The 23,021-nt window shown below is 36.1% G+C and overlaps 1 protein-coding gene across 7 annotated transcripts in view; it reads left to right on the top strand.

Moving 5' to 3' along the window:
* Positions 1 to 23,021, top strand: part of LOC136834819 (guanine nucleotide-binding protein G(q) subunit alpha) — a 32,931-nt gene that overhangs the window by 3,600 nt on the left and 6,310 nt on the right. For 3 of the 7 annotated variants that reach the window (XM_067097567.1, XM_067097574.1, XM_067097571.1), the window contains exons 2-7: positions 4,621 to 4,805; positions 9,495 to 9,649; positions 13,634 to 13,762; positions 15,908 to 16,037; positions 19,098 to 19,251; positions 21,570 to 21,677. In XM_067097567.1, the coding sequence (XP_066953668.1) occupies positions 4,621 to 4,805; positions 9,495 to 9,649; positions 13,634 to 13,762; positions 15,908 to 16,037; positions 19,098 to 19,251; positions 21,570 to 21,677 (861 nt within the window). Of the gene's footprint in view, positions 1 to 4,620; positions 4,806 to 9,494; positions 9,650 to 13,633; positions 13,763 to 14,376; positions 14,506 to 15,907; positions 16,038 to 19,097; positions 19,252 to 21,569; positions 21,678 to 23,021 lie in introns of all 7 variants that reach the window. The other 4 variants (XM_067097568.1, XM_067097573.1, XM_067097569.1 and 1 more) reach the window with 3 other exon arrangements.

Genomic DNA, 23,021 nt, shown 5'->3' with positions numbered 1-23,021 from the left:
CTTTTGTTTGTTCAGTATATACAACTGTGAATTTTTTTAAATATTATTATTATTTGCTGATTTTCCATGTATTTTTCCTCACACACAGGTTAATGGTACTTGGTAAATTTTAACGTTCAGTTCAATAATGCTTAGTGTTAGGGATTTTGAGTGTCTCTCTCTCTCTCTCTCTCTCTCATTGGAATTTCTAGTAGCAGGCCTAGAGTGTTATCTTCATTTTCTTGTCTTGTGCACTTTGTCTGAATATGCATCTGGTCCAACCCCTCATCTGTCACTTTTTCATAACCCTGCATGTCATACCTTTTCCATAGCAACCACTTGTCAAACTCAGTGCTCTTTCCCAATCTCATTACACACCCAAAGCATGTCAGTGAGTCAGATTGCTGTGAGAAGTGTTGAGGAAAATAGAAATCTTGTGGACGTTGAATTTTCCTCAATAGATTGCACCATGATATGCAGTGGTCTGAGATATTCAGCAAAGCATAAGTAAGATTGCACCTTTAAAGTAAAATACATCTGTATATTTGATCATCTACATATAAAATTGCAATGACTTGCGTTTGATGAAAGAAACCACATCATTGGAAGTATGTGGATAATAAATGATCCAAGTCATATGGTTGCAGTTCAGAAGATCACTAGATTTCGTGATTTGAAGATTCCTGAAGAGAGCAAAGCAAAAAGCTACACATGTTCTTGGTACCCTTAAGTTACACCTAAAAAGATGGACTGAATACAATATTACAGTAATGAGAGAGAGGCCAAAAAAGTGATCAGTCCTGTGAAAGCTAAGGAACTGAATAAGTTGCCCTAGTAAACATTATAAGCACACTTTGGAACCGTACAGAATACATGTCATTTTCATTTCTTCAGCAGTCATATATACCCTTAGTGTAAGAATTTATCATATGCAAGAAGTTTCAGTTACAGTACTACATACAGTATTATTTCCGTTGTTTACCTTTTCTTTTAACCCTTTGTGGTATGTGTTTGACTTACGCCTTACAGCCTGCATATCAAAGATTGTCATTTATAAGATGTATTTGGTCTAGATCATTTATAAGATGTATTTGGTCTAGAAGGAGTGTCTGTGATTTAGATAAAATGAGTTTTTGCTTGTTGAAGGGTTGCTATGATTAGTTTTGGTAAAAGGGGGCGTGGTCCATTATTGTATAGTAAACTGTAGTTACAGTTGTCTGTCCACCCTCTTTGTCTGAAGGAATTTGTATCATAGTTCTATTGGATGTGTGTGTATGGGACAATCATTTGTCGATTGTTCCCTTGTTATGATTGTGGCCTCCTTACCTGTTGGTGTTAGTTTTTGTTTGGTGAGTTGACAAGTGCTACATTTAAACCAAAAGGATAGGGATTTGAGTTTTATTTTTGCCAAACATTTTATAATATTTGTTATCTTCACTGTGAATTACTAAAAATATGAGATGAGGTGTCACAGACTGGTTTGTAAATATACTGCGTATTCCAACTCCTGGGAAATAGGCTGAGATCTTACAGATATACTAGATGACAGTAGGAGAGAAGTCAGTTCATGTCTTACCACCATGAAGGGAAAGTCTCCACTTGAAAAATGTTTATGATGATGAGTGCTTGAAATCATCCAATGTATGAGACTGTGTCAGCAGTATTGCATGGCATGTGCTTACACAGTGAGTGGTCCTTCTTTGCCAAACATGAAAATTTATGGTACCATTAAATAGTACAGACCTGTTACCCGTTCAAAATATAACTGCAGCACATGATGTGGAAAAAAGTAAATGTCTCAAAGGCAGTAAAATATGGAATTGGATTGAATCAGGAAGTGTTGAATTCAAATTGACATGTAAAAACCATTGACCATATTTGCTTTATGTAAAAAAAATTGTGGGAGCTTTAAAAAAATGGGTGGGGTGACAGTGAGCATTTTTATTTATTATATTTTTAGTTTGGGAAACCCACTGAAAGTGATTATGGAACAGGCAACAGGTGAAGCGAGTGAGTATGCAGGTGGTTTGGTCAAGGTTAGGAAAGAAGCTACTTAGTTAGGAACTGCTAATTGCTGTAATTATAAAGCAGTTTGACCAATACCACCACCAAGCCACAGTTTTTAACTCAGTAAGGAAGTTTGTGGCTCACCATTGGCTCGGCAGTATAAAATAATTATCAATCTTAATGAAATCATCCTGAAGGGGGTGGGGTAGTGCCATCAGTGTGCCTTGTGTGGTGCACTGTAGGTGTTACTAAATTTTTTTTTTCCGGCGTCTCTTCAGCCCCTAGCTGCACTCACTCTTTTAGTCTCACTTGACCTCCACTCCACTTCCTTTATTTAATTTTGCTGTCCAGCCACTCCAACTGATAGTGCTCCAGTGCTTGGCTGTGTGCCAAATTTCCATAAATGAGTCACTCAGTCATATGAAATCATAAACCTCATGAATACCAAAGGGTTGTCGAATTAAGCTGATTCTAGTCCAGTGGTCGTGTAACATGTGTTGAGGATACATGACTTGTGGGAGTCAGTGAAAAAAGTGGCAATTGTGCAGTTTGAATTACTGGATGTTTAGAAAGTTCCTCCTCTGTTTTGCTTACTGTTTTTGCAGAGCCTCGCTTCTTCCTCTTTAGAATAGATGGTTGTACTGGTTGCCATCCTACCATTATAGAAGGAATTTTTAAAGTAATATTTTGTGGAAGTAATTCTTCTAGTTCCCCTTAACTGTCAGTGATAATATATGTACAGTATGTAAAAGGTCTTGAAATTATTGTTCTATTCTAAAGCTTTACTTACAAATAGATTTTAAGTGACTGGGGAAGCTGATTGTCTGTTGATAGTTAAAGAGGCCATCAATGTTGCTGAAAGTTAGAAATTGAACTCTTGGTTACAGACTCCTGTATACTGTACCTCTTATTAAAACCTTTCTCTTCTCCTCTCTACCCTATTTTGACAATTGACATAGCTATTTGTTAGGTGAAATCTATGAAGTTCTCTAATGAGTATTGCCAGATGTTCATACTTTATTCTTACATTCTGTGTGGTGTCCCTTCGGTCCCTAGCTGCAAACTCGCATTTCTTTTTCAGTACCTCCGTTCATATTTCTTTCTACCATCTGACTTTCCACCCTCTCCAAAAATGTTTCCTAGTGCAACTAAGAGGTTTTCCTCCTGTTACACCTTTCAAACCTTCTCAGTGAATGTCAGTTTTCCTTTCAGTGGTGAATGACCTTATAGGTCCAGGCTTGGCCTTTGTTTTAAATTCCATACTCCATTCTGTTCAGCATCCCATATATGCTGTACACCCATTATGGGTTTATATTATATTTAATTTTAAAAGTTAGTGAGAGTTATCCAAACACTGTGATGATGTTCAGTTCATTTTTAATCGTAAGGCATTAAATGAAGAAGTTATGAATCTTGTAGGAAACAACATGTATCCAGGGAAGTTTTTCAGATAGAAGCAGTTTTGTTTTCAAGGTCTAAATGAGCAGAAACTCTGAAAGTAATATGAATAATTGGAATATGATGGCACAGTAGGTTAAAGCACAGACAGCATTCCTGGGAAGATGTCTAAACTTTAAAGTCGCACTATAAAATGACGAATGACACGAAAAGGTGTGTGCAGGATTGGACGTAATTCAGTAGGAGTCTCTCAGGCTTTTATAGTTGAAGTTAGTGCAACTGGGATTATGTTGCACAAAATTGAGGCAACATATAGTAGGTGGAGTTGTATTGCATTAGGAGTAAGTTCTGTCTACACATTATATTTCTGAAACGGTAAGAACGCTAGGGTCTTTTTTTCACAGTTGTTTTGAAAATTTGGAAGAGTAGCTCTTTAAAATTTGTAAGAGTACATCTTACAACCATGGGAAGGTTTGTATACAAGTTTATAATTCTTAAAGTTTGTTATTATATTGAGTTAGCGTGTGTGTGTGTGTGTGTGCGTGCGTGCGCCTACCGCTTTGGTTTGGGATATGTGAATGCTATTCTAGTGGTGCTGTATTTTCTGGACACCTGTTGATATTGCTTTGTATTGTATGTATCAAGTTTTCTCTGGCTACAAGTGGGACAGGTGTAGCGAGTTCTGCAGGAATCTGGTTGAATATTTACTGTTGACTCTGCCCTGAAGGTTCTGAGTGATCATTAATAAATGTAAGATTATTTTATATTTAAATTAAGTAGTTTAATGTACATTAATCCATGTTAATGAGGAAAGAAAAGATGACACACACACACACACACACACACACACACACACACTCTCTCTCTCTCTCTCTCTCTCTCTCTCTCTCTCTCTCTCTCTCTCTCTCTCTCTCTCTCTCTCTCTCTCTCTCTCTCTCTCTCATATATGATAACTAGTAGCTTCAGGCATATTTTTATTGTATCCCATCATGTCATGACAGGAATATTTTATGGGAAAAGTAAAAGTTAAAGCATACCGTACTCCTTCTGCTAGACATGAGTAAAGAAACAGGTGTTTGATAAGTAGTTACGGTATTGATTTTCTGCCTCATTTTCTCCTGTTAAATGTTTAATTACCTTAAAATGTTAATGTGAACGTGTCTTTTTGCAAGTCCATGTGTTCAAGAACTTCCCCTCTGTTGCGCCAAGCATGTAATCTATGCTCTTCTCTTGCAGGTACTGGTGAATCGGGGAAGTCTACATTCATCAAACAGATGCGTATTATCCACGGCGCAGGTTACAGCGATGAAGACAAGCGCGGTTTCATCAAGCTGGTCTTCCAGAACATCTTCATGGCCATGCAGTCCATGATTAGGGCTATGGATCTCCTCCAAATATCGTATGGGGATTCAGTCAATAGTGTAAGTATTGTCAGTTCTGTATTTATCAGTGTTCCAGTACAGAACAGTCATTCGGTTAAAGGGTTTTGAAGATGGATCAGAATTGTTTCCGTTATGAAATGTACTGTGGGAGTAGGAAGGACCCATGTGTCACCTCGGCGGAGTAGTTGTTGTTCTTGTTTTGCGGAGAGTCTGAGTTACATTTCCATTGTAAGATGTATTGCATTGGGAAAGCATAGGACCAACTGATGTCCATTGCTCTATCTTGTAGTAATGAGTTTTTAGAATTTTTTTTAAGATAGCTTTGTGTTGTGATTTGTAAAAAAAAAGGAAGTTTTCTTCTTATGGAAGGGGGTAGATTTCTTTCCAAAATTGATTTTTTGTTTCTACTTTTTCTGATAAGTTCACATATAGGTTGTGTAAAAACTTTGTATTTTGTACTATTAAAAGAGCAAGACTGCAAGCTAGAATTTTTTCTTTGGAAGCCATGAAAGGTAGGCTGCTGATTTAATTTTACATGCCACATAGTGTATATTACATAATGCATTAAGGTTAAGGGACTTCCAGCTACAGCAGAGTAGGCTACCCTGTTCCATGGTAACGGAAAGATAAGGAAAGATACTTGAACAAACAGCGTGATGACATTAGGCTGACTAATCAGTCTCTGACCTGAGCTTGAAGCATGACCTGGTTATGGGAGAGAGAGCCAAACAAGTTACAGGTGTGAAAACAGCCAATTTCCTAATAGAAATAACATTTAAATAAAACTTGGTTGCTGTGCACAACGTTGTATGCCACAGGTCCAAAAAATGAGTGTTTGGAGCCAGAAGAGGACACCCTTTCAGGAACTTGAGAGTGTAGTTAATTGCTATTTTTTATGTCGGTTTAGGTTTCCTGATGACTGCAGCTGGTTTGGTGGTTTATTTGACTATTGTGTAGTTTGTAATTTGTATCCTTCATAACACAAGGCAGCTTTGACAGGTAGTGTAGCATACAGTAATCAAGTGATGTCACTCAGTTACCACTATTGTGGGACTAATGGTCTTAACAGAAAAGTTAGTTAGTCATTAAGCACATCAACAATTTTAGAGCATTCAGTTATTTTATGTTTTTCTCTCTTTTCACACATTTGTATATGTTCTACTCAGCGATTCTTTTGAAAATTTAAGGCTATTTAGGCTTGGTGCAAAGGAAATTTTGCACTTTTTTTTTTATGAGAAAAACTGTATATCTTGGTTTTGTGTAAAAAAGATCTGAGACTTGGGAAATAGACATTGATGTCATTGTAGCCATGGACTTAATTCAGTAGTAGTAAACTGATTTTACTGAATGAAATATTTTGTAAATACTTCTACTGGAAGCTAAACTTCTTCCTTTATATCTATGGAACCTAATGAAATTAGTAACCTAATGCCCTTATCTGGCCCAAGCTAGATGAAATCAAGAAAAAAAAGATGGCCATTAACCAAGAAGAAAGTGACATACTCACTGATTGTTAGAGGAGAAGTTCTAGTAGTGATGGATAACAGAAATGGTAATGTAACTTGGCAGTAGAGGGAAAGAATTTGTTGCTGAACATGATGTCGTTGAACTTCATATATTGAAGACTAACTTATTAAGGTGTGAAAGATTTTAATATCTGGAGAAAGCAGAAGCCAAGTTAGGCAATAAGAAAGAGGGAATTGAAACCCTACTCTGTCTTCTGAGGATTAGTTTTCAGAGATAATTTATGAAAACAGGGCTATGAAGTCCTACTCCATTTGTAGCAAGGCTCATGAAACAGCAGCTGTCAACCTTTCAGGCTTGGAGTGTGTTAATTATTCATTTGTCATTCATAGTCATCATTATCATTATGAGAATGTACACATTTGCGTGGAACTGAAAAACTGGCCAGTGATTTAGTGGCATTGTATATTAGGCCTGTTACATGTGTTTTGTAGTATTGTGATGTTCGTAGCATTTTAAAGGGATTTGCTCAAGGTATAACTTAGAATGGCATGCTGTAATTTTTTTTTTTATTTGTTAGGCTGATGGTGCTATTTCATTTCTTCAGCCTTGTCTACACTAGGAGACAAAGTTCCCAAACAAAAAATTTTTTGTTACCGGTTTACAGACTGTTAAGTCTTTTCTAGCAATGTAGTGTTTACAAATTGTTTTCCTCTAGATTGACAAGTAAAAAGGCTTTTGTATGGGAGAGGGAAGGGATAAGCCACTATGGAATATTCCTGCTCCAGAAATATACCCCAATCCTTTTGCATAAGCATATCTGCTTTTCACTGAGTGCATAATGTAAAGTGTTGAGGTTAGTGCTACTTCACATTCACAGACATTCTGAACACAATTGAGGTCTGGACAGTAATCTTTGTCAGCGAACTATTTGCAGCCATTGGCAAAAGTCCTGAGACTGCTTTCAAACATTTGCTTGTGCACAGTTTCCTGCCATATGTTGGGCTGTTTTCTTGCATCCTTTGAAACTTTAATTTTTATGCATTGTTTGAACCGATATCATGAAATTTTGGATTTGTTCAGCGTAGTATTTCAGTTTTGGAGATGATCTTCATGAAAATAAAGCTTTAGGTAACTGGACTGGCAGGTCTCATCGCATATCTTTTTTCATTTGTTTGATTGTGGAAATGAATACGAGTGATGGCTATTTTGTTTGATTGTGGAAATGAATGCAAGTGATGGATATTGGTCAATTGTAGGTAGACCTGATTATCACTTAACCTAATTCTGTTGACTGCACTTTCTAGGCTTCCTCTTAATGTTGGTGCTTCCCTCCTTGTGTTCACAGAAATTTATTCTTGCTATTTAATTATCCCAGAAGCTGCCAGAAACGCGGTATTCCTCTTCCTACTCATGTATTGAGGTTATTGTGAGTGTGACGCTCGTGAAGATACCATTAACTTTTAGATCTTAGCCAAAATTACCAGCTGGTATGGAATATCATTCCAGAATTTTTGAAATACTTCAAGTTGCACTCAAAAAAGACATCATGTAGTGTCATCCATAGAAGTGTGCTTAAAATTATTCCTTTGGTTTTTGTATTACAGTGTACTGTATTACTTTCACGTAATGATCTTGAAAGCTTGGAGATAATCATCTCCAAATCCCAGACAGGTGGCACATGATTCTTGTGTGTCTAATTGTTATGTAAGCCTTTGTTACATATAAAGCACAAACATTGACAGTGTAGCATCCCTATCAGATTACACTCAATACTGAGCTGCCTTATCGCATTTGAAGGCGCATTTCTTTTGAAACTATCCAAGAGGAAGTATGCAACATCAGGAAGAGTAGCTATGCTGGCCTTTGCTGACATAAGCACCAAGAAACCTCACGTGGTAATCTGGAGTAAGCTGCCGCTGACAATTCTATTAAGGCCACACCTTCCTCATCCCACTGACGTCAAGTTAGGGTGGGTTTGGCTGTTATGTATAACCTTTAAAGTTCTCCCTTACATGGCACTTTTAGTGGTTTCTCAGCATTACACATGGAATTTTTAATGTGTTGTAGCATATCAGGTATTTCTTTTAGCTTTCGTAGTTATTTTTTCACCCACAGTTGAACAGCTTAGAGCATTGGTTTTGTTATGTATATTAAAGGCCTCTAAATTGTTCCTTTGAGCAACTCTCGATACAGTTAAAGGATACAGATGGAAATCTCACTTAGAAATGGTAATGCTGAGTTACTGATGAAAGTAGAGAAAGGGTGCAGATGGAGGCTTGGACTAGATGGGATTTTAGGCGGAAAGTACATAAATAGAAGAGAATGGAAAGTTCTCATCAGACAACTCGAGTGATGAACATTGGGTATTTCCACTGGTTTTGTAACACCAATTTATTTGAATGGCTCCTAGTTAGATTATTTAGCATCTGTGCTTGGAAGTGAAGCTGAAGTCTTGAGTGATTTAGATCAAGGTTGTGTTGTATTATATCTGTGGAGTACTGCAGAAATATGACGAGGTATACCTAACAGGCACACAGTTATCACAGCAGTGGTGGACATGATACTACAATACGTATTCTTTATGTTGAGATAGGTGATGCAGTATTCTATGTAATTGACTCTGCCTTACTGATATGGGAGTCTTCTGATGCCCAAAAGGAAATGGCAAAAGCTGCATTTCCTAAAATATGAATTACATAGCTATTCTTGATAACAGAGTTGAAACTGCCTCAGCATTTTTGTATTGGTTAAGATGTGCAGTACATCAACTTTAACATTTCGACATTACGGTTGCCCAGTAAGTCAAGACGTTTGGCAAGTTCTCTCCATTATCTTCCTACTTGATTTCACTTTATTTCTAAATTTCCAGTGGGTCTGAGTTCACTTCTCAGTCATCAAGGCCTTAACATTGGCCAGCAGTCTGCCACTTTTATATTTACCACATTTTCCAACTGATTGCACCTCTCTGTTGAGGTGTTATAGATCAGGGCATTGAAAGATACAGTGTTTGTTCAGTGGCATTTACTGAGGTCACGTGATTGTCTTGGCTTTTGGAAAGTAGAAACAAAATCTCAGATGATAGTTAGCTGTTTTTATGCTAGACTGTTGTCAGGTTAACCGTATGGTTAAGAATATATTACACTTGCTATTGTATGTTTCCACATTTATTCCTTGTAATATTACCAGTATTTTATTATTATGTATCATAGTATTTATTCCTTAAAAGAGAATTATTCTAATTTTTTCTTTTGTCCAAAACAGGAACACGCAGATTTAGTACGTGCCGTAGACTACGAATCCGTTACTACTTTTGAAGAGCCCTATGTCACGGCAATGAAATCATTATGGCAAGACACAGGCATTCAGCACTGCTATGACCGCCGTAGAGAATACCAACTTACAGATTCTGCAAAATAGTATGTGTGAACTTAGATATATTCTTATGTGCTTTTGTGATAATTTAAAATACTTTGAAAGTAAAAGAATTATTTTTATGAAATGATTGTTTTGTTTTAAAGAAAAAACTTGAATTGGTGTAATTAAATTTGAGAGATTTGCTAGTTTTAGGTACTCCACTATTTTTAGTGGTAAGCTAGTACACTATATCACTTAATTCATGACCTTGTACCCTCTTGTGCTGAAAATTCATGACCTTGTACCCTCTTGTGCTGAAAATTCATGAAGTAAAGTATCTGGTACATCAGTTAATCATAGCAGCTAGGGAAGATGGCCAGAATTGGTCCTGTTTAATAAGACAAATTCTTTTCCAGGTATAATTAATATGTCTTTATTTAGAAACAGTATTTAGTTGATATTTCATAGGATATTTTAAGGTGAAGAAGATGCACAAAGTGCTTGTCCCAGTCTTTAATGCTGTTTTTCCCTTAGAAACATTCTCAAACATGTTTGTTAATCTCAAATTGAAATTGGTCAGCACAGTTTAGCTTTGTTGAATTTCTAGCATAGTGCACTCGGGATTTCAAATCCCACCTCCCTAAGCCCTGCATCATCAAGATAGAACAAGAAATTTGGTTATTTCATAACAAAGACTTGTAGTACTGAAATTCAGGGATCAGGGAAACATCTCATCATCTTGGGCATTGTAAGAAGTAGGCTTGTGGTAAGTTATACTCCTGGGGAGCCCAGATGGATTCCAAGAGGTGAACACGATCAAGTTGATCGCAACAATGAAGGCAAAGTTCTTGAAAGCAAACTCTAGGGGAGAGTCCTGCAAACACACTCACACTATCTGTAACTATTTTGCAACTTTTTTTTCCAATAGGATCTCTTTATTTTATGCAAAAATCAATATCATCTTGTCATTCCTTTTTATTTTGAACTTTTCCTGATTAAAAGCTTGTCGTATTTTGTCTATTTACCAAATATTTTTATTAGCAGGTTGTCATCATGTTGTTGGGGATTTAAGAATTTTGAACATGAAATTTTTGTATGTTTTTTCCAAATGATAATGACCTGGAGTTGAGTAATGTTATTCCAATTTGGCTTTGTGTATTATATGTACATCAATATAGAACATGTCTCTGGAAGGCTAATAAGAATTGTAAAGGGATAATGTAAGAAATATTTATTATAAGAAAGGTTTTGGTTAGGTATCACTCCTCATCCCATTTTGGTGGTAATGCTTTGTAAGTCTTTTGGTGTGCACTGTAGGCAATGCTAAAGGTCCCTGCACTGTCCCTTCATCCCCCAGCTACGTTACTTTCTGATTTTTTACTTTCAGTATAATCCCTTCGGTATCCTATGCCCGTCCATTTTTTTTTTTTTTTTTTTTTTTTTTTTTTTCTCTCATGTTTTAGGACAAATTCTTGAAACCACCCATAAGAGCAATGTACAGTTTGCAAGACACCAAAGGATTGGATGAAAAGTAAAAATCAGAAAGCACCGTAACTGGGGATGAAGGAAAACTGCAAAGAGCTTGAGTACCATTTACAGTTTACGGTGCATTACCTCTTGGGGGCCTGAGTATGGTATGAGGTTGAAGATAACACTTTCTGTATGTATATTTTACATATTTTCAACTTATTTATGGTTCCAAGACATCCCTCACTTGGAAAACTTAGAAGTTTAGGCTAAAACATTGCAGAAGTTCATGCTGGACTCTCCCCTTGAGTAAGTTTTATGAAGGTCAGCTTAGTAAAACAAAAAAAAAAATGAAAAGTTTGTATGCACTTGGTGTATCACAGGTGACTGCTCGGATGCTTTTGGTTGTAAATACAGTACACTGAAGCTCTCGTTGCATTTGTATCCAAAGATGTTATGTAAGAGCCCCATAGTTGCCCTAATAGGTTAGATTTGGCCATGTATATATTGTATTGTAAATTTAATCATTGCTATTGTAGTTGAGTATATCTTGGGGCCACGCGGTGATGCAAAAATGTACAAGAACAGGTAAATATCTCACTTAAAGTTCATTATTTTATGTTTTCTTATTTAATTTGTTTTAAATACGAAAGTAGGGAACCCAAAGATATGTAGCTTAATGCATGTGCGTTTTTTGTTTCTTCTTTATGTTTTCTTTATGTTCTGTGTGTGCAAGATGGAGAGAGTGGTAGGGTTGTCTGAAGAGGCACTTAGGTATCGCAGTGGGGAAATATATTAGATCGTTAAAGTATAGGTTTGCTACAGTGGCAGCTAGCTTTGAATTCAGTGGAATACAGGAGTAGCATTTAATGTTCTAAGATGAATCTGGACCTTCCTGTTTTGCTTTTAACTTGAAATTTTTTATCCCAGTTAAAAACCTTTTAACTGTTATGTGTCTGTATTGATGTATTTACTTGCATGATGAGAATTTTCCTTGTTTTCGCTGTACCAGACTTAATCGACAAAGCTAGTGAAGAAGACGTTTTACTAGAGATGCCTTTTTTTGTTTCTCAAATTAACGTGTACGCCAGCTCGGAACTGTCCCTGAATGTCATGTCCACATTTATTGGTTTTTCATTGGTATCTCATTGCTTTTTAAGTATCCCATACAAAGTGCCATTTAATGTTAATATCTTTCCTTAAGTTGTAATGGATTTTTTCTTCAGTATTTTTATTGGTGATTTTGAGTAACAGTGCTCAGGAATGTTCAGAATGCAAGATTCAGTGGAGGTTTAGGTTATGTGCTTTTTTGTGATTGGAAGTTAGGATTAAAAGAAAGGTAACTTAGCTATGTTAGAACTCCTATCCCCCTTTTGTTTTCATCAAAAGAGGAAAAAGTATCAAGTTCATCGATTAATTGGCCACTAGGTTTTGATATAGTAGGTTACAAATTTTCAGGTTTTTGTTTTAATAGAATGAAGAAGGAAACCGGTATGTATAGCCTAGGTTGAGGCTGGTTTTCAAAAGGATAATAATAATTTCAGTTCTAGAATTTTGAAACTTGAAAATAGGGTGTGAGTCTTGAGTGGAACAAGTTTTGCAAATGAGAAGAAACATGTTAGTATCGTATGTCTCTTAGGTAGGATATTTAGAACTAACAAAATTGATAGCAACTTTAAAGCTTAAAACTGCTGCACTTGAACTTTGATATCCTGTCTATAAGCTGTTGGTGTTAGTGGTTGAAAATAATGCCACTTTTATATTTCCTATTTTGAAGACAGAATTATACGGTTCCAAAAGCATGAATAGCCCAAGCTACGTGATATGTTCTTTCCAAGAGAGCAAATAGCTCTCCTGAAGTGGAGCTCATGTTGCTTGAGAAGGAGAAATGTGGCATCTGAAGGCTCTACATATTTAGAGTTAATTTGTGGTCTCTGTATTTGAGAAACATATTCAAACATCAGTGTTTAAATACATCAGTGTCACACTTTTATTTTAGTTGTACATTTTCATAAACAAGGGTACAAGTATTTGGAAAACCTGTTTTGGAAGCAAACTTGACTGGAAGTGTTCTCTACAAGTATGTGTATAAATTTGCAATGGAGTGAGGAGGACATGCTCACCCTTTCCATTTGAAGCATTTTAGTTTTTGTGAAGTTGCACACTGTATATTATTAAAGGTTTGGAGACATTTAATTCAGAAAATGTCAAAGTCTAAGTGCAGAGTTTAGCTTTACGGAAGGTGAAACAGACCCAGTAGATTTGTTATATTCCATATGTTGACAAGGGAATGTGGTGGAATGTTGAGATTTTCCCTTGTTTGATCCATCTTGAGCCCATATTTGTATGTTGGACCGTATGTAATTGGGACCCCGCCATACGAAGGGAGTACTGTACTGTATTTGATGTACATTTTTCAGACGATGTTGAAATATTTCCATTTACTTTCATCTGTTAATTTCATAGCTTTACTTTTGTATTTCTAGTGCGCAGTATTTACATTTGTACTTTGTTGTATATCCTGTAGTTTGTATTGCTATTTTATCCTCCAACACTGTACTATCTCTGTACCCCAACAGCTATTTAACAGACTTAGACCGCATAGCTGCCGAGGACTATGTATGCACAGTACAAGATATTCTCAGAGTGAGAGCCCCTACAACAGGAATTATAGAGTATCCCTTTGACCTAGAAGAAATCAGATTTAGGTATGTTTCTGCTGGAAAGCTTGTTACGGATATGACGCACCTGGGTTGGTAGGTAGTATTGGTCGTAGTGCAAGCTCATCACTAATGTCTTTCTATCTCTGTGGTACCTTGTTGATCTCTTTACTTGGTCTTGAAGAAATAATTTTTTTTTAACTGTTGAAATGCACCTAACAGTTTTGAGGTTTTCATAACAGCCATTTGTTTGCAGTTACGTACTAACAGTTGCATGCTTGGTTATGTTGGGTTTCAGGTCGAATTTGGCTCTGGTAAAAAGCCACTTTCATGACTTGCAACCAGGTATGCAATTTGACGGTGTCAAGAATATTTTTCCCAGTGGTAAATTCTAGTGGAAATCATAAGGGTTTCACCAAAATCATTTTTAGAGCCCTTACCTGATCAAAATTTATAATTGGAAACAAAATTTTATAGTAACATTTGAAATAATTAAAGCAGTATGATCAAAATATCTTTTACATAAGGCATCAGCAAGGTTCACATATTGTCATCAATGCTTTTATTTTTTCTTCCATAATTTTTCCGGTCATTGTCATCATCACCATCATCGTCAACACTTAAGAGAACACCGACAAAGACCACTTATTTTTCTCTTGCAGTTATCTTGATGATTTGGAACGTATCATTTCATCGGACTTCTTACCGACCGAGCAGGATATTCTTAGGGCTCGAGTACCAACCACTGGGATTATTGAGTATCCCTTTGATCTGGACTCAATCATCTTTAGGTATCAGAAAATCATCTTGGCTTTAGAGGCCCTCCTCCTCCCCTGTTGATCAATACAGAGTAGCTACTAGACCCCCAGTGCCATATATATATAAATATATATATACATTAAATTTATGTATATATATAGAGTTCATTCCAGTGACGTTGCCATTGACCCTGTTGCGGTAGAGTCCCTTTTTACACCCCCCAGCCCCCGCCCCCTTTACTATGTCAGCATTGTTATTTATTCTTTTTTCAGATTGCTCTTCGTCATCAGAGTTTCAATTACACTCACCACCCATATGTTTCCTCTACCAGATTATTTTCAAATATAATCACTTCCCAGATGTTTCCTGTATTACCCACGTACGGTCTCTATTCTTGAATAGAGTCTCTGCCATTGCTTTCTAAAAAGATGACAAAAGTTTGTACTTGATTCCCTATCCACCATTGGAATCTTCTACATAGAATCTTCTTCACCCATGGCCAGTACTAAGCCAAAGTTTCAGTGATGAAAAGTAAACAATTTTATTGTGCTGCTCCTTAGCATGACCTGGGTTTTTCCGAGTACGGAGTTAGTTGTTGGGTATTTCAGCCAGTTGCAAGTTAGCTCTTCTTAGCTGGCAACTCGCTGCTCATGTGGCTCTTTCCCAACTTAATGCTGCTGCTACATGTCCAGTGACCTTGTGTGCTAGAACATGTAATCGTAGGCCCTTAGGCCAGAGATGAAGAAGTAGAGAAGTTGTAGTTCCAGAGCACTTGATTGCTTTAAAGATCCGTCGCACAATAAGATTGTATCGTTGTTAAATCACTGACATCTGCTAAAGTATGTTCTACTTTGCATCATCCAACAACCTCTCCATAAATGTACAGTCGAGCGGACTTCTTAACCTCAGACAGGAGTCAAATGAGTACCTGTAGTGAACTGTTGCCGTACATTTTACATGTTACCTCTCAGCCTTCATGCTGTTCATTACCGTGTGTGTGTGTGTGTGTGTGTGCGCGTGTGTGTTTGTTCCTTCCATTACTTAATCTTACCTAGTGTGACCGTATGCATATCTCGTAGTAAACCACTAAACCACTGTTATGACTTCCTGTGTGTTCTATGTCATTTAGGTTGAGAAGAATTTTACAAGTCGGTCCCATTGTGTATTTGTAAATATATACAGTTCACATTACTTGTAAATTTGTTGCTTTAAAAATTCCTGAGGCAAACTTAATATGAAAGATTAGAATTGTAACAAATGGGTACCACAGTTCAAATGCTCTTACAGTCGAGTAGATAAGCCTGCATGCTCATATTGAAAGTTGCAGAAAAGCTTGAGTGCAAATATGATTATACATTTCAAGTGTTCCTATGAATATGTGTCTGACTTTCTCATGGAAAGACTTCTCATTTGTTCACATTATGTCTTTGACAGAATGGTAGACGTAGGCGGTCAGCGATCTGAGCGACGAAAGTGGATCCATTGTTTTGAAAATGTCACCTCCATCATTTTCTTGGTGGCGCTGTCAGAGTACGACCAGATCTTGTTTGAGTCTGACAATGAGGTAAGAATTCCTCTTAGTTGTAGCAAATGCATGGAGTTTTCTGACAGTTTGGTTGATGCACTTGCAACCAGTTGTATAATAACACTTGTTCATTCCAAAAGTTTGTGTTTGGATACAGTGGCTTAGGCTGATGATTGATTGTGAGTGATTTTGAGTTTTAAAATAACAGAGTTGTAAGGTTTAGTTAATTTGTTAGTAATTTTTTCATAAGTCTGCAGAGAGGATGAGGGCATTTTAAGTCATAATTGTTTGCTTTGTTGTTAAGAATTATGTAAAGGAATGGCCATCATTAGGTGAACAGATTTGCTGTATGGTAGTAGTTCTATCCAATACCCTCACATTAGAAATACAAAATGTAATTGTGCCAAGATACATCATTATTATTGTTATATAAGTATTAACTTTATTATTATTATAAGGTAGTTTCATGTACAAGTTGCATTAATGGCAGTGTGTAATAGAGTGATGTGTATTTAAGCTTCTAAGCTTATTTTGTTTAGAAAGAATGTTTTCAAAATTTCTCAGGTATCGAGGTTCCTCTCTCAGTTTGCTGCCAAAGAAGGTAGTTAACTAGAATCTGCAGAGGAAGGATAAAGTAATCTAAATGCTCTAAACTTATTCCATCCGTACTAGTTGATGGAGGGTGACATGTTCTTTGCACGTTGGGCAATATTTTGGGTCTATGAGGCAACCAGTCAGGAAGCCTTAACTTTTGACAGCAAGAGGTGGTAGGGAAATACTGTATATTGTGTATAAGGTGGATAAGTACTTGGCCATGGTTATATGTCATGGCTGTTGTTATTTAGTTAGTTATAAATGATTTTTTTAACCAGACCTCTGAACTCTTTTAGGGTTCTTCTCGGGCTGTTGTTATACAGGAAGGTTCAGACAAGGTCATTGTTGGTAGATAAGACCATACAGGAAAGTGTTCTTACATGACAGTTGGTTTTGGAGAAAGAAATAAGTTGAAAAAATAGGTATTCAGGTCAAAAGTAAGGTATTCATGATCAAATGAAGTGACCATTTTTGGCCCTGGGCCAGAAGTGGCTTGTTTGGCAATTAGTGGTGGCCTGTCTTTAATTTAAACAATATGAAAAATGTATTTTCATTCTTCATTCTAAAAAAAATTTAAATAGATAACGTTTAGGTACTGATTGGATGCAAATTTAGTTATGAATACAGTTATTCCTTTTAAATATAATGCACTAATAAATTTTCATCCGTGAAACACACACAAGGTAATACTCATTTCTTTTGCATAGAATATTTCATTATAGATTATGGTGACCTGCTTGACTTTTGATTTTATATAAAATGATTCACTGTAAAAAGAACTTAGCAGCTGCTTAGGTCCTTTTGGTTTTGCAGTTGTAGAAAACGACTCGGTAATACTGCTGCTGAAGACGAGTTCGTATCCATAGTAAACAGTGGGATTACATTCATATTGCTGCATTCTCTTAAGATTTAGTTATGAATGTTGTCCTTAACCGTTTGAATTGCTATATATGTCATCAAGGTTAGACATCTGATATAGTTCTCTACAGTGTTGCGTTTTGTAAACTTTCTGCCTGAATTCTTATTTCCTCCAAGGCTGTTCGTATGCCATCTACCACCCGTCCATGAGCTTTTAGGCCTTTCTATTGGTTGCCATCCTGCCAATTTGGTAAATACCACTTTCATAACTATTTGTCTCCCCTTATCATATGGCTAGACCCTTCTTTGTGTGTTCCATAGCTTCTGATGGATTTACCACTTTTGAAAAGAATATCTTTTAACCACCGAGTAATCAAATATGTGATAGGTTATAGGTTTTATTTGCATCTCTTTTTTATGGTAATTTTGTACGTGGGTTATTGTTCTCACTGTAATGTTACAGTGACATATCGAGACACTCACAGGGCTTGCCTGAAGATTTTGTTCTTGAATAAGATGTGAAAAATTGGGCTGCTGGTGTAGTTGAAGAGGCTAGAAAGGTCAAGGTGGGAAGAGACCAAAGCACACTAGGCACACTGTAAATGGCAGTTGCCTCACTTCTTGCTAGGATGTTTTGGCCTGTACACAGCAAGAATTATTTTTCCTGTAGGATTAGTAGATAGTTGACTCAGGAATAATATATATTGAGTAAGCGACAAATTATGATGAAGCAGATGAGAGAGGCATATTATAATACTGAAAATTTCCACAGTTGTTATTTTGCTGTTCAATATCCTTTTGTAAAAATGTAAGTCATTGAGATTTCTTGGGAAAAGTACTTTTTTTTCTTTTTAGTGTTGAGTTTTATGCTCTGCAGCACTTTATGATCAAGCAGCACAATTGATTTTATTAAGTTTTGTTTTATGAAATTGATGTCTTGCAATTGCCACCAGCACTTCTTGTAAATACCAGTTTTGTAAGTATTTCTTATATAAAAGTCAATAATGTATTGTCTTTATGAGGGCACTACTTACAGTGTGCCTTGTGTGGGAAAGTGTGGTTGGTACTGAAGGATCTTGTGCAGATTCGGGCTCCAGCCGCATTGCTTTCTGCTTCATTCTTTTCATCAGATCCCCATGTTATCTTCCTTCTTACCAATCTGTACCTTGCTCCAATTATTATGATTTTTCCAAATAGTCATAAGCCTCCCAAATTAGGTAACGTTGAAAGGCCTTCAAAAACTTAAGAAAATTGCAAACACTTGATGAACTGTGAATGAAATTGTTTTTGTGACAGAGAGAAAATAAAGTATGTCGTTTCTGAATCTTCCGTAACCATTATCTGTTATTTCCTGATTTGGGGGAATTTGCACATTGTTGTGTGAAATTCACATTCAGAGTCAAATGACCTGACTGGTTATCTCCATATACCTGAAGTATGTGTATTCATTGGTAAAGGCATCCATGCCCATCTTGGGGCTTGGACACAGAACTAGCAACTTCATCCCAATGTCAGTGTTTAGAAACTTACAACAGATGGTAGTATGAAAAACAAGCACTGTAAGGGAATGACTGATCTGTGAGTTTGTGAGCTTTTGGAGAAGGGGTTCAGTCAGTATTAGTTCATGCGCTCTTCTCTTTCTCACAGAACCGTATGGAGGAATCCAAGGCCCTTTTCAAGACTATCATCACTTACCCCTGGTTTCAGCACAGCAGTGTCATCCTTTTCTTGAACAAGAAGGATTTATTGGAGGAGAAAATTATGTATTCACATCTTGTGGACTATTTTCCAGAATACGATGGTAAGTTTCTCGTGTCAAGTAATTGTAAGAGTCAGAGCTTTTTTATTTCTGTTGTCTACATTTATCACTCACAGAATCAGCTGATGAAGTTAGTTGTGTCATTGAGCATGCAACAATTCTGCCTGTAGCTTGAACATGTGAGTTTCGCTGTATTAAATTTAGGAAGGAAGATTAGGCAGTGAATGTTTTTCCACCTCTGAAACTCTAAGAAGTGGATGTTCATTTATTTTTAGCAATATGCTTTAGATATATAGACATTGGTTTGAAGGTCAATTTTTTGGTGTTGTTAGTGCCTTGGACTTGAAAATTTTCTACATGGGCAAAATTAAACTTTGAAAAGAAATCCAACATATGCTGCTCATAGTTAATATGAAAAGTTGTTGATTATGTAGTTCTCGTAATAAAAAAGTCGGAAGTTGGTGTGGGCACATTTTCTTGTACTTGGTTTTAGGAAAAAAATGCATGTTGAATGTTGCACCTTCACTGTATTTTTTCATTTAGTATGTTAATCTTTACATTGACTTGAATTGCAACAATGTCTGAAGGTGTTTACTTTTGACAATTGATACTTGATTTACAGAACTTCCAGTGCTTTCAGTTAGTTTTTAGGGACGTTTTAGGTAAATGGTTGCTGAAAAATTTTGTGATTTGCCTATTTTAGGGGAATGATAAATTGAAATTTAACTATTTTTGAATAGTTGAGAAGCATAGTATCCACATTATACATCTTTGGCTATGGCAAATTCATAAGAAAGATGGTAAACACATTCTTTTCATGAAGATGGTATATTAGGAGAGTTTAATATCATCTCCATTCATGTCATGACTTTGAACTTAGCAAGAATACCTATTTTGTGTGGCTTGTCTGATTATCATGTTCTTTGTTGCTGTGATCATGAAAAGAGGTTAGTTCTAACTCATGGAAATAAATAGGGGAGTTGTCTGTTGCTCTGCAAGTTTGGCTTGGATATTGAGAATAAAGTCTTTGGTCTCACAATTGTTCCAGCAGTTTAAAACTGCACTGAAAAGACAGGTGTAAAACTAGCATAGGTTTTGCATGTGGTTGTAAACTTAGACTGACGTATTTTCGGCGGGTAGTGAATATTGCCACTTGCTTGTTGCTGTGGAGTGCCCTTTTCAGTAAGGAATGTTGGTTTTAGGTCAGTATGGCTGTGTTAAGAGTATCCTGTTCTTGAATTTTTACTTAGTGATTTTAAAATACTTTTACCTGATAAAGAGATACTTTCTGAACTCTTTAAACTTTCTTGTAAGTTAGCCGAGAAGGTACCTCTCTTGTGTTTTGTGTGTTCTTCATAAAACACATCAACAAACAGACACAGTAAAAAAAAAAGCATGTTTTTAAAGTGTTGAGAGGTATCCAATTAAAGTATCTGACATTAGTTTATTACAGCCTCAGATATTAAAAAAAAAAAAAAAATTCTCCTGATGAAATAACTATTACATGGTAGGTTAAGGATCTACCCATACTTCCAAAGATTGGGTTAAGATAGAAAAAAGTTAGTGATTAAATATTTGTTTTCAGAGTGAATGAGGCGTGAAAAAGAATTTTCAGTTTCACCTTATTATTTTGTATAAATATGAAATTATTATTTCCAGTTTTTTTATTTATCAAGTTTTCTTTTTTTGACTGAAAGGTATTTTACTATATATCAACATTACAAAAACTTACAGTATCTTTGTACATACTTTGTAAACAGTTCCTTAACAGTTTGAGAATATTCTGAGGTGTACCAGTAAACATTAGCATTAATAGCCAGAATAAACAATTTTAACAACGGCTCCCTCATTATCGTGTGGAGCAAATTGAATTGAATATATATCAGGTTTAATCAGTGTGGTACATTGTTCATTGTAAAAGTACCAAAACTGTGTATTAATCACAAGGCACATATGTTTGTAGTGCATGAAATGTTTCAATTGTGAAAGCATTTATTGTATGGGAGTGGTATGGTTTGTAGTGTGGTTGTTATATAGGCGAAATACAGTATGTTATTTGCAAGTGAACACTTCTAAAGAGGAATAAAAAGACTGTGTACAGTATACAGTGTCAAGATACTTCAGGGTTTGTTAGGCATTGCTTTTTTTTTTTTTTTTTTTTACATAATGGAGTGCAGTGTAACTTTGCCAGATGTTATTTCATCCTGATATAGTCAGGTTATATTAGAGAGCACTAGTTGCAGTACAGTACTCAAAATTTTCTGATATATTGGGTAACAGAAAAACATTTTCTTTTTAACTTTGTGTAGGTTCTGAGTATCTCATTAGGTTTTACTAATTGTATCTGTTGCAACCTTCAGGGCCCAAGCAAGATCACGTAGGTGCACGTGAATTTATTTTGAAAGTGTATCTTGCGCAGAATCCTGACCCAGACCGAATGTGTTACTCTCACTTTACTTGTGCCACAGGTTGGTTATGGTCTTCATATCGTTCTGAGAATGAGTTGAACTGTATTGGCTTTGATTAGAGCGCCTCTAGCGCTGGTTGAGAGTAGAACTTCGTCGAGGCGAAGGCGATTCTCCTCCCAAGTACCTGTTGCTCTACCCATTACCTCAAATCTGTAGATATTTGGAATTAGTGCAGTACTCTTGTTAGATCTATCATTAGGATAACTTCTAGGCTTTTGGGACGTGATTTAGAGTAGGGAGCGTTTTTGTTTGTGCATAGTTTGAGTAATAATCTTCATTCTTGTATAATTACAGCCATAGCTTTTGTGTTCAAACAGTATACTGCTTGTTGTCATGGTTTGGATATAAATTGAGAGCCATGCTGTGAATTATTCATTTATGCTTTCTCATTTGAAAAGAGTCTAAACAGCTTTATCAAGGTTTCATTAACGAACCTTTCCTTTTACTTAGTGTGTGAAAATTAGGTGCTGTGCTATAAATTATTTATAATATTCATTTTAAAAGGAATTGTGAACAGTTTCCTCAAGGTTACAATAAAGTGGTTTTCTTTTGTTTATTGTGTTTGACAAGGTTTTTGTCTAAAAGTGTAAATTCTGCTCCAGATAATTGTGAGTAGTCCAGTTGGTATTTTGGTGAGTGAATGAATATATTTTAGGAAAATTAAGTAAAGTTTGTAAACAAATCCATTACTAAAAGTTGAGCCCTTTTCAGTTCACAATAATGATCCCAGACATTTTTAATTCCCGCTTACCAATACCAAAATGTACAAAACCTAACAAAGTATATAGGAGGGCCGAAAAGTAAACCTAGCAGCATTACTTGCATTGCTCTGCAGACAAAAGAAAGGCATTATTTACACAAGTATCAGCAAACTACCGTCACAAGAGGACTCCAGCCATTATATCCAATTGTTATCCAAGTTATAGCCTAAAGAAATTGCTTCCTCTGCTGTAGGAACTGAGGGAAAATCACTTAAAAACACTCAATATGTAAACAAGATCTACAGAAACACAATATAAAGAAACTATGTATATCAGTAATGAAAAGCAGGTGGCATCTGGGCCTTCAAGATCACTTTGAACTGTTGCTCAGACACTTGAAAAATGAAACTGTACCCTGCTAGAAACTGCAATATCTGCCCATACTTGAAATAGTACCGCCTGATTGAAGTTTTCATTTTAACTTGGGGTGAAATGTCAGGGATGATTTCATGACCACAAAATAGGCTAAATTGTAATTAATGCATTTTTTCTTTTACAAATAATTTATACTGTGTGTGAATGACTGTTTATTCAGCTGAGATTTAACTGATATATTTATCCTTGTTAAGGAAAGGGATGAAAT

This window comes from Macrobrachium rosenbergii, chromosome 54 (genome assembly GCF_040412425.1).
Source record: "Macrobrachium rosenbergii isolate ZJJX-2024 chromosome 54, ASM4041242v1, whole genome shotgun sequence".
Lineage (NCBI taxonomy): Eukaryota > Metazoa > Arthropoda > Malacostraca > Decapoda > Palaemonidae > Macrobrachium > Macrobrachium rosenbergii.
The sequence above is the reverse complement of the archived record's forward strand: the minus strand, read 5'-3'. Positions and strand labels throughout refer to the sequence as shown.